Here is an 11,913-nt window from a genome sequence, read left to right as displayed (position 1 = left end):
CTCTCTCTCTCTCTCTCTCTCTCTCTCTCTCTCGTGTTTCTTCAATTTTATTTCTAAACCAAGTTATACAATCTATATATTGTTTTGGGTTCACAAGCCAAATTAACCTCTTTAGAGACGTCAATATTCTTCTTCTTTTCTACCCCTCTATACTAGGGGCATTCAAAGTATACTCACAAACGGTGACGAATCGGTGGGGGATATTTAAGAGCATGCAACCATTGATGTGCTCTACTATAGTGTTACCCAAGTGTGCTAGATTCGTGCATCCTTATCTCTCCAATAATGAAGCTTTCAATGAATTAGATTATCTGGAACGACACGACCCATTGTTCACTTCTAATAATAATAATAATAATAATAATGATAATAAGGATGATGATGATAATAATATTGAATATTTACCGAGGTCACCCTCAATTCATTATCAAAATCATTATCCTATTTCATGTCACCGTTAAGGCGTCCGTCAAACATGATTGATATCGATACTAGTTGGAAGAAGAGTTTCAACAAAACACCTCGAGTCTATATTGCTTTGTATGTGGGCGAAGAAAAGAGACGATTTCTTTTAAAGGCAAATATGATTGGCCATCCTTTGTTTGCAATTTTATAAGGGAAGGCTAATGAAGAATTCGGGTTCAATCAAGAGGGACCCATCACAATTCTGTGTGATATTGCCTTCTTTGAGCATATCATGTTGTTAGTCGAATCCAACAATTAATCTTACACTAATGCATCAATCTCATAAATGTGTTATCGATCATTTTTTAATGATATTGGTTTATTCATCCCAGTTTTTAATGTACGTGATCAAATTTAAGATTCGAGTAAAACAAAATAGTTATGAGTTGAACTCCAAAAACTGTGTGACAATGTATGACATTAATTTATGTGATCACACCATATCACCAAATTTTGATAAAGGGTTTCTTGGATGTGATGCAAAAACGAGATCTCGGCCACAATCGAGTTCAAATGTGGAAACAGGAACACAAGCAAAACAGAGAGGAAACCGAAATAAATGTGCAGAAGATGTTAACGTGGAAAACCCCAAATAGGGTAAAAACCACGAGTGCCCACAAGCAACGAACAAAACAGGCACCAACCTGAGTTCACTTCCTTCACCAATAGGCAGTTACAATAGAGATGTTCTCGTCCTCTCTCTCTCACTTCGTCTGTTTAGCTATGGAGGCAACGACCTCACACACACAATACACAGTTACACACAACAAGCTACTCAACTACGCCTCAAACAGTTTGCCCTAGTTATCTTTATGCTAAGATAACTTTCGGGCTATTTACATGACTGGCCTAAATACGATCGTTACAAAACCTATTTACGTATTTGACCTTTTTAGATACTTAGCCAGACTCCATACGGTGTTCAGATTAGAGTCATCTAATCCAACACACACCTCAATCCTGAATTCAACCCATCCGAAAAGGATCTATTCTCGAATCTTAACAAACTCCCAATTCACTTCAAATGGGGCTTCACCAGTTCGATCCAACTCCGATGTGCTTTTAGCCTTTCTGCCGACAACACCTTTGTCGTTAGAGCAAACTCCCTATCTTCTTCCCACTCTCAGCTCCAATGATATCTTATTTGAATATTGTTGAGCAAGCAAGCTCAACGTGGGTCGGATTGACTAAACAATCTTATTTGAATATTGTTGAGCAAGCAAGCTCAACGTGGGCCGGATTGACTGAACAAGCCGAGAGCCTGATCAAAGCGCCTGGATCGGAGATCCGGACTTGAGAGTCAGATCGGTGAGTCGTGTTCGGGAGCCAGACCCATGTGCGAACCGGTAGGCCGTTGGAGGCCTACGCTCCTAGTCTACTAAGTAGTTGTCACGAACATGACAACAATCATGTCAAGATTCGAATTCTTCACTTCTTGTATATAGTCAAGTGTTATGTTTTAACCAACACATCCAAATACATGGTCATGTCATCTATAACTTAGTAGATTATTAGTAGATTATCTATTCCAACTTCTAGGAGTTTTTAGAAGCTTCTGCATGAAAATGGGTCGATGCATGGAACTACATGTAGCCCACAAACATGTATAAATACTTGTAGCTTCCTTGATTCCTTTCAAGGGATTCAATGCTAGTTACTTACACATCAATCTAGTATTCGTATTTAGCACCATCTTCTCACCTTGATTTATACATCTCTGTCTTTATGCTCTTGTATTGTTCCTAGCGGCATAAGTTCCTCATCTCGTCGCTCTCAATTTCCCGAGTTTCTAGCCTCATCACATCGAGTTCCACATTCGTAGCTTTATCAGTCATAGCCTCGTGTCATCCGTTCTTCGTCGTGGTCCATGGTTGGTGTGTTTGTGACAGCACTTATGTGCCTATGAGTTAGTGTCAGTGGCTCAGTAGGAGCATTGAAGTACTTGTATAAATGTGCTTTCTGAACACATTTGATGTATAGAGTCTATTGAGTATTTTTAATATAGTTTTGTGTGTTCTGCTCTCTTTGTCTCTCCCACGTACTCTTTGTGTGTTTCAAGCTTTCCATTAAACCTGCATATACTTTCCGTTGCTATCTGACAATGTTGGTTGTGTCTATACGCTTCTGCACGTCAACTTTTACATGGTAGCAAAGCGCGAGGGTTGAGAATCCTCTATTGGCGACAGAAAGAGCTTAGACAAACCAAGACCTTGCTTCCGGTAAAGAACAGAAAGAAAGAAGGAAAGAATGGACAAAAGTGTCATAGACACACCAACCGTGGACTTGGACGGAGCACGGATGATGGGGCTAAGAGCGTGGAACTTAAGAAGCTAGGAATGAAACAAGAGCATGAAGACAGAGATAAAGATCAAGGAGACAAGATGGGGCAAAACAAGAACAATAGATTGATGTGTCAATAACTGGTGTTGAACCCCTTTAAAGGGACCAAGGAGATTACAAGTATTTATACATGTTTGTGGGCTCTACATGTAGTTCTATGCATAGACTCATTTTCATGCAGAAGCTTCTAAAAACTCCCAAAACTTGGAAGAGATAATCTACTAATAGATGCATAACATGATTATGTATTTGGATGTGTTGGTTAGAACAAAACACTTGACTACATACAAGAGGTGAAGAGTTTGAATCTTGACATGACTCTTGTCATGTCTGTGACAAGAAGCATGGCAAGCTCCCTTCTTACAGAAAAGCTCGACCGGAGCAACTACGCATCTTAGTCGTACAAGATGCACCATTACCTATTGGGACACGACTACTAGAGGTACGTAGGAGTGAATGAGGTAGCATCAGAGCCGGCACACAAGGACTTCTCGACATGGGAACGAGGAGCAACCATAGTGTTGTACTACCTCGCATCCTATGTGCACGATCAGATGCTCAACTACATTAGAGACGTGAAAACGACAGGAGGAGCCGGAGAAAAGGGCTAGTGGATACTAACATGACGGACCGACCTCAAGTTGAGCTTGACGGGGAGTGTTGAGCGGGCAAGATCAACGTGGGCCGGATCGGTTGAACAAGCCAAGAGCCGGATAAGTGAGTTTGATTCGAGAGCCGGATCGGAGAACCAGATTGTGTCGAAATCATTCTACGTTCCTCAAAAAAATCTTTGTTTGTCGTATCATGCACATACTATTAAAAACAATTGGCGCATTAGATATTTGTGGTTGTACTTACCCCCCACGTTATCTTATTCAAACCAAATGCTCCTTCTAGGTCTTGACCGTAGTGGTTATAATGTGATAATGGTATGCGGATTAAGCTAGTCTTGTTATATAGTATGGTGCAACAATGTAAATAAAGTATGAATCTCCAAGTGGGCACATGCATGAGGTCACAACATATATTCCATGATTGGTATATAACATGATATGCAAAGGTGGGCTATTAATGGACATAGTGGTTCCTTTATTTGATGATAAAAACGGTATATATGACGATTGTTGAGAATCCTGGGCATAGTACGTAAAATTCGTGTTCGTCTAGCATAAATTTGTTTTCCTACATTGGAAAACGAATGCAAATGTTATTCAAACATTCTTGTGTGTTTTTTTCCATTTTTTTAAGGTTTTTTTTGTTTTTTTCCATTTTTTTAGGTTTATTTACCTCATAATAAATAGTTAATCCAAAAGTATGGTACGTATGGTTCATACTATGATCCTAGGCCAATTCTTGTAGAAAAAGAAGTTTGAACTTCCCTTTATAAACAATTATGACGAAAGCTATCATATGTTCTAAGGTTCCACGATGCATGAGGAGATAGACCCCTTAGATCAAGTCATATATATTTGTAGTTCCTTGTTATCTTCTTAGTTATTGTTATAATTTTAAATTTATAACACAATTTCATCATTTTTGCGACTACCTTTAAACATATTATGGCAATCCCGATTTGCCATGGAAACCATTTCGGTATGTACTATTGAAGGGTCCATGTAGAGAATATATGTCAACTAGGTCTTTTCGTACATCGTAAGGGTGCATATACACGCATATGAATCCTTATAATGTTGATAAAGTCATGGAGCATGGTTTGATATGACCATATATACTCCATGCATAATAAACTCCCATATTCAAGTGTTTTTCACAACAATACAAATAAAAAGTTATATTTTGGCATTATTTGCATCTTATCGCAAACTAGCTATGCTTTCATGACAAACTTACACAATTACAATTCTGAATGTAGGGTGGCTTTATAGCCTACTAGTTTACAAGTTGAAATATCTTGTCACTTCATTATCTAGATTTTATTGAGATTTGCTGCTCATATTTGTCCTTCGTTACCCCTAAGCTTCACGAAGGGTGTTTTTCCCTAGAAGATACAAGACAAACATCCTATGTGTTTTCCATTACTATAAACCATCTAGTAAAGTTTATTTTGTCTCCGCATTGTTCCTTGTTTTATTAATTAATGGTGTTTATCGTTGTTGTACAATATATGTTTACAAATACACTAAAAATTGTGTTTAATCTTTACTAATCATGACAGCCAACATTGCAATTAGGTTTAGTTTCACAAATGGTTTTCTTTGTAATATCAAACCGTGCGTATGATACATGTTGAAATTCACTTTTTATTATGTGCAATTTTTATATGTATGGAAACCTTGGGCTTTCAATATGTTATTATTTATAGGTTTAAATTAATCATACCTGTTAAATCATCGAAATCCCTCAAATTTAGAGCCTAAAAGGTCACTTGGCCTTGTCCACTGACTCTCTCTTTCTTTTCCAAAACAAATATCCTTCCGTTAGTTGTATAAAAAGTGTCATAACATCTACAACATACAAAGTTTTTCCCCCGACCCCGTCTTGTGAAAGACACTAGTTGAGGAAACAAATCCAAAATAGAGTAAACAATCCACTAACTGTAAGCTATTCCTTAGACACAATGCATGGTATCATATTCATAGACAACAACCAAAGTACTTATATTCGGAAACAAGCCCTCGCAGGTCATAGTTATGAACCTTTCAATACTTCTTCAACTTGCTCTTGTCTATTGAAGATTTGTAAACGATCCATATACACTATATTGTCAAATTAACAAATATGCTTCCTCTTTCCACATCACCTATCTCGCCGATTACCACCAACTTCCTATACATTAGAAATTGGAAGAAGGCGATCCAATACATTATACTGTCAACTCAACAAATATGGTTCCTCTTTCCACATCAACCATCTCGCCGATTACCACCAAGTTCCTGTCATACAACAACACATTAAGTCAACAACACAAAGTGTACCTTGTCCACTGACTCTTAGGATAATACGCAATTCAAGTTATATATATTTGGATTTTTTTGTATTTCTCATTAACATAATACTCATATGTGTGATGTGATGGTAGGTATATCTACAATGAGATCGTGAATGCTCTCTGAAGACTCCTAGATATATTCACAAGTTACAACCATTGACAATATTCAAATGTGTTGACCACTCTTGAGCTTGACATATGTTTTGTCAAATTGCCATATATTTTTAAATATGACTATGCCATGTTAGTTGTGAGTTAAGTTATATTCAATGACCAAGTTTAACTTTATATGTTTATGATACAATGTATGTTTGAGATGTTAGATTAATATAATAGTTTGTGATGTTTGGAGACCAATTTGCGTACATTTTTTAGAATGACTTTGTCATGTATGTAAATAATATGTAAGAAATGGGCTTGGTCAAGTTGGTTGGAATGCTCCTTGAATTTTAGCAATATGGCTAATGGGGGATTCCTATTCTCTTTTAATGAACGTGACATCAATGGTTTGTTTACCATGGGAACATTCATGTATTAGATGGTGGTGCTTGGAGTTGGCCTTTTAGTATATCATAACATCGATCTTTTACTTAAAATGTGAGCATCTATTTATGATATCTATATATCTATGCAAAAACTCCTATACATTTGCTTCATAAAGTGATTTTCAGGAAGCAATCGAGAAGCACGATAGCCATAGTTGGATGAAGCAAATTAGAAGTGTTTGGATTGATAAATGTGATGTGGATCAAGATGAGAGATTTAAGTAATAGATGAGAAAAAAAGTCGAATTGAAATGTTTGCCAATGGAAAGACATTGAGGAATTAGAATTAGAATTAGAATTTTTATCGTCCATAAAGAGGCCAATTTTGACCTATGGAAACCAGAGTATACATGTGTTCTTGATATATGTCTCCTTCCTAAGAAGGGGTATTCATACGTTGAAGCACAAAGTCTCTATGTGTTAGTAAACATACACATATGAGCTCAACCTTCTTGGTGGTGTCTTAAGTATGGCACTTAAGTTATCACTCCCTCTTAGTATGTCAGCATATCTTGAACGAATTGCACTATATGTCGAGCATGTGAAGAGCAAGTGACATTCATCCTCTACCATGCCTTCATTGCATACTTTACATGTTTTCAAATTCGTTACATTTTGATACCATGATGCAACTTCAATACCTAACTTGTGAGATTGAGTGTGAAGTAGTGTAAGGGCTCTACCAGCATTACTACTCATATTGGTAATGAGATAAGGTTAGATACGATCAATAGACATTCTTGCTTTATATTGAGACCAATAGATGCATAAGAGAGTCCAAGTGTTAGGTATTCCATAGGGAGTTTTCACCAAATGAAGGAATTCATTTGTAAATAAGAACTTGGCACAATATGTATGCCTTCCACAAATATGCATCATTGTTGGATTGGCAAATTTTTGCAACTCGAAAATTTTTGTATATAAATAGACTATCTAAAGCAATTGGATAGCTCCGTTGTAGTCTAGTTGGTTAGGATACTCGGCTCTCACCCGAGAGACCCGGGTTCAAGTCCCGGCAACGGAAACTTATGCTTCGCTTTTTCATTTTTTCTGTGCCTAGATTGTATATGCTATAAAATGATATAATTTTGGCGAAGCATTTATTGACAACTATGTTGCACCATGGCAGTTTGCTCCTAAAAAATAAGCATTGAAATTTTCATATATTCCACAATATAAAGAATGAAGAGGCATCCTAAATTCTAATGATTGAAAACAATAAAACATTAGAATTTCCCTTTTAAAAGAGAAAGTACTAATAAACTATTGTCTTAGAGCTATGGTGGACATGAGCAAAGTGAAAGCATATCATAGAAACGTAGGTATATGTATGCAAGAGAGACAAGATTGGACCAGGCCTAAGAATTTGATAGAGATCAAGAAATGACTTTCTACCTTGAACACAAGTTGCTCAATGGTTTATAAATATTCCACTCGGATTTTTTGATATTTTTCATTCACAAACCAAAAATTTCGACATTACCATACTATCACATTCTAATACTTAAAGAATCAGATGCTAGAACTCAAATCTCATACTTCAAAGTAACATCTTCATTCATAATGACTTTGTGGTAAACTGAAAAGGGTTGTATACCTATTTAGGATAATTTCATTTTGTGCACAAGGGGCATGAAATATATTATCTAAGACAATGTTTTACCTCTTAAGGAGACAAGAAGATGCTGATTTATTCATTGACTTGATTGCGTCGAGAGAGGAGAGAACAAGAGAATTGGTTTTCTTTCATCCTCAAAACCCAATAGTGACCTAACAATATAAAGGCATTTGTACTGGCACAATGTGTACGATCATTTAGCATTATATCTTTTAATCTTGTTTCAATCCTCTTTTTAACTTCTATACAGAGATTCTTCATGTTCAATATTGCAACCTTCTTGATATCATTTGTAATCTCTTAATATTGTCTTCCATGAGTAAGCTTGTATAGCTTCTTTCATACTTTCCACCTTGAACGACTCCATTATGGAAATATAACAGTTTCTATTGTCTTCCATGAGTAAGCTTGTATAGCTTCTTTCATACTTTCCACCTTGAACGACTCCATTATGGAAATATAACAGTTTCTATTGTCTTCCATGAGTAAGCTTGTATAGCTTCTTTCATACTTTCCACCTTGAACTACTCCATTATGGAAATATAACAGTTTCTCATCTATGGAGTGTTGTAGAGTAACATTGAGGAGCAACTGTTAACAAAATTATCAACATGTCTAGATAATTGTTAGAATAAAGTCAAGCACAAAACATTGGTATGATTGCTTACATAAAAAGTTTTGATATAAGAGAAAATAAGATTCAACCATGCCATATTTCACCGAGACACCTTCAACAAGTGGCTGAATGCAAGAAAGCCATACAAATCGTAAAAAACATCAAAACAAGAATGAAAAGCATTCTTTGACAATGATATTGATGGTGTTCATTAATCATTTACTCCAAATGAAAATGCAAAAGTAGCATTTCCTTTTGCCAAATCTCCCTCAATCTAATGACAATTTCTTCGGCAAAATGTTTGTAAAACTCCCTCGCATTTTGGGATGTGCCGAAATGTTGTGACATATCCTTCCTCTATCTGTATAAGTGAATAAACAAGGTCTTTCTAATTTTTAGGAGAAGTTCTTTGAGTTCGATTGCTTCTGTATGGTTTTTTTAATCCCTAATTTTTTGTATTTATGGATCAATATGGAAAAAAAGAATGTTGATTTTCTTTTTTCTTTGAGACAGGCAAATTTGACAACCATCGTGTCTCACTGCCTCGGATTATCTCAAGTATCAATACATCACCTTGCATCATTTGAACCACATCCTTGGTTGCTGAAATCACTGCAAAAAAGTGAGATTCCATATCAGTTGTTCTGGTATGGGTAACCTGAACATTCAAAATATTCTCTATTTTGTTTAATTAGAGCAAATGTTCTGTGTAAAGCCCCAGTCAATGTGGTCTCTTACCTACTTTTCACATGCTACCAAGGATAGAATATTGGTAGTGTCATATCCCCTTCGATTGTGTTGTTTCACTCTTTTTTCTTCTTCTCACATAACCAGCAACATAACGCTCCAGTGTAACATGCGACAATCAGTTCTTCTTTTGCATACTATTCATGGCTTTGTAGTAAATGGTGTTATATCCTTTTTCCAGCTCGATAAAATTAGGTCATAATATTGTGGCATTTTAAGACTCCCCTCCACGATTTATGCATCCTCTGATAAGATAGTGTTAGCTACATGAATGTTGGACATAAGCACATACCCCGCGGCATGCTCACAATCGAACTTAAGAAGAGAATTAAATGCTCGCGTTCCTACATTAACATTCGTATGCCTTACGCAGGAGCTTAGCAATGCTTTCCAAACCACTGAGTCCGGTGCAAATGGCATTTTGCCGATCACATCCTCTGCCTCATTTAGAAGACCTGCTCGACCAAACATATCGATCACACATGCATAATGCTCCATCGTGGGTAGTAGTGCAAATTCTTCTATCATGCATCGGAAATAGAAACACCCCTCTTGAAGTAAACCAGAATGGCTACAGGCATAAATGAGGCTCAAAAATGCAATTATATCAGATTCGATGCCTTCATTCCAAAGTTTTTGGAAATAATGTTTTGCCATCTCCAGATGCCCATGATTAGCATATCCAGATATCAATGCAGATAAAGACTCTAAGCTGCCTGAATCCAACATGTTAAACAATGAAACCGCATCAGAGAGACTACCACATTTTGCATACATATCAACCAAGATATTTCCGATGAGTAAATCAGATTCAAAGCTATGTTCAATTGCACATCCGTGAACACACATGCCTTGGTCCAATGCTGATATGCTTGAACATGCTTTAATAACACATAAAAATGTGATCCGGTTGGGTTTTGCACTCTGTTCATGCATTCCTTTGAATAGTTTTAGAGCTTCTTCTCCTTGCCCTTCCTCTGCATAGGCTTCGATAATCGACGACCAAGACACAACATTCCGAACCGGCAACTTGTCGAACACCCTGCGAGCATCCGGGATTCTCCCACACTTAGTATACATTACGACAAGGATGCTTCCAATGAATACATTCAATGTAATGTTCTGCTTGAGGACTTCAATGTATATAAGGTTACCTTGTTCAAGAGCCCGTATGCTAGCACATGCCTTTAGAATGCATACAAACATGATTTCATCAGGATTGATCCCCCTCTTCCACATCTTGATGAACAACTTGATGGCTTCTTCACCATGTCCATTCTCAGCATATCCTTGTATCATTCCAGACCATGCCACTACATTCTGTGTTTGTAGCCTATCAAAGACGAGATTGGCAGCCTCGAGTTCTTTACACTTCACATACATATTCAGTAGTGAGTTCCCGAGAACAATGTCTGATTCAATGCCTAGTTTATATACTTGAACATGAACTGATTGACCTTGATTCAGATCCTTCATGCTAGTATAGAGTTTCAGTTGGCAGATCAACGTGATATTACTTGGAACCAATCTTTGTTCATACATTTTCTGGACTATCTCTAGTGCATCTCCATTGAGTCCATGTTGTACGTATCCAGTGAGCATCGTGTTCCAGGAGACTATGTTTCGGGTTCGGAGGTGATCAAACACACGCCTTGCATCATGCAAACTATTGCATTTGCAATACATATCCACCAATGTGTTACCTGTGCGGAGGTCAATTTCAAACCCATCTTTTTCAAGGTCCGAGTGAAGCAATCGAGCTTCTGAGAGACGATCAGATCGAGCACAGGCCTTAAAGAGGGCCACAAAAGTAGAGGGGTTCGAAGTGACATTCCGAGGCCTAGTTTGCTCGTAGAGCGAGATTGCTTGTTCCGATTCACCATGCTCAGCATGAGCTGAGATGATGGCATTCCATATGTGAGGGTTTAGGCAGTGATCGCTTAAACCTTGAAAGGTTCTATGAGCATCAATGATGAGGCCACAGGATGCATATGAAGTGATGAATTGGCAGACAATCTTGGAGGTGCATTCGTACCCACATCCCATGGTGATGATGGAATGGAGGGTTTGGGCTCCTTCCGAATCCTTGCTTTTAGCACAGGATTGGAGAATTGATGAAAACAATTCAGGGTTTTGGTTAAGAGTATTACTTTGATTTGAACATACGATGGGATGCGTCTTGTAAATGCCCATCATTCTCTTGAGCTTTGGAAAACCCTGGGAGAAGCTGCAGAATTCATGAAGACCATGTAAGAGTAACTACTGTAAGCAGAAATGGAATTAGTAGCAGTATAGTACGCCTTCTATCTTCTATTGGGTGAGTACTGAGTGCGCGTTCACATTAAGGGAACCCGCTAACTAATCATAGTACGTAATATACTCGAATGCATTCGCAAACATTCTTATTCATACGAATGCGAATGCGTATGTGTGTTATCAAAACATTCCTGTGTTATTTTTTTACACGTTTTACCTTAATTTTCTTACCTCAAATTTTTTTTTTTACCTTATAATAAATAATGAATACAAATGTATGGTATTTACCACACTCGAATGATTGAAACATTCTCGCATGCACGGATGGTACATTTGGTTCATACTATGCTGCTAACACCTGTGAAACCTGGGGCCC

The 11,913-nt window shown here is 37.3% G+C and overlaps 1 protein-coding gene and 1 non-coding gene across 2 annotated transcripts; one reads left to right on the top strand and one right to left on the bottom strand.

The window, feature by feature from the left end:
• Positions 1-7,251: 7,251 nt before the first annotated feature.
• On the top strand, positions 7,252-7,324 carry TRNAE-CUC (transfer RNA glutamic acid (anticodon CUC)). The gene has a single exon. It is a non-coding gene; the product is annotated as a tRNA-Glu (tRNA).
• Positions 7,325-8,752: 1,428 nt separating this feature from the next.
• Positions 8,753-11,521, bottom strand: LOC147869527 (pentatricopeptide repeat-containing protein DOT4, chloroplastic-like). Its single transcript, XM_087330485.1, has 3 exons — positions 10,129-11,521; positions 9,273-9,993; positions 8,753-9,146 (listed from the first exon to the last, which is right to left on the bottom strand). The coding sequence occupies exons 1-2, from the start codon at positions 11,475-11,477 to the stop codon at positions 9,516-9,518; spliced, it is 1,827 nt and encodes a 608-aa protein (XP_087186611.1). The 5' UTR covers positions 11,478-11,521; the 3' UTR covers positions 8,753-9,146; positions 9,273-9,515.
• Between the last annotated feature and the right edge of the window lie 392 nt (positions 11,522-11,913).

This window comes from Azolla caroliniana, unplaced genomic scaffold, assembly GCF_043228905.1.
Source record: "Azolla caroliniana isolate FFs.n. ecotype wild unplaced genomic scaffold, voAzoCaro1.0.p SCAF_1, whole genome shotgun sequence".
Lineage (NCBI taxonomy): Eukaryota > Viridiplantae > Streptophyta > Polypodiopsida > Salviniales > Salviniaceae > Azolla > Azolla caroliniana.
Note: the sequence above shows the minus strand (reverse complement) of the source record. Positions and strands in the feature narration are given on the sequence as shown.

Coding starts and splice junctions, on each gene's coding strand:
- LOC147869527 (XM_087330485.1), bottom strand. CDS start 11,477: ATGATGGGCATTTACAAGACGCATCCCATCGTATGTTCAAATCAAAGT. Junction 9,994..10,128: donor TCAGCATTGGACCAAGGCAT/GTGTGTTCACGG, acceptor GGATTCAGGCAG/CTTAGAGTCTTTATCTGCAT.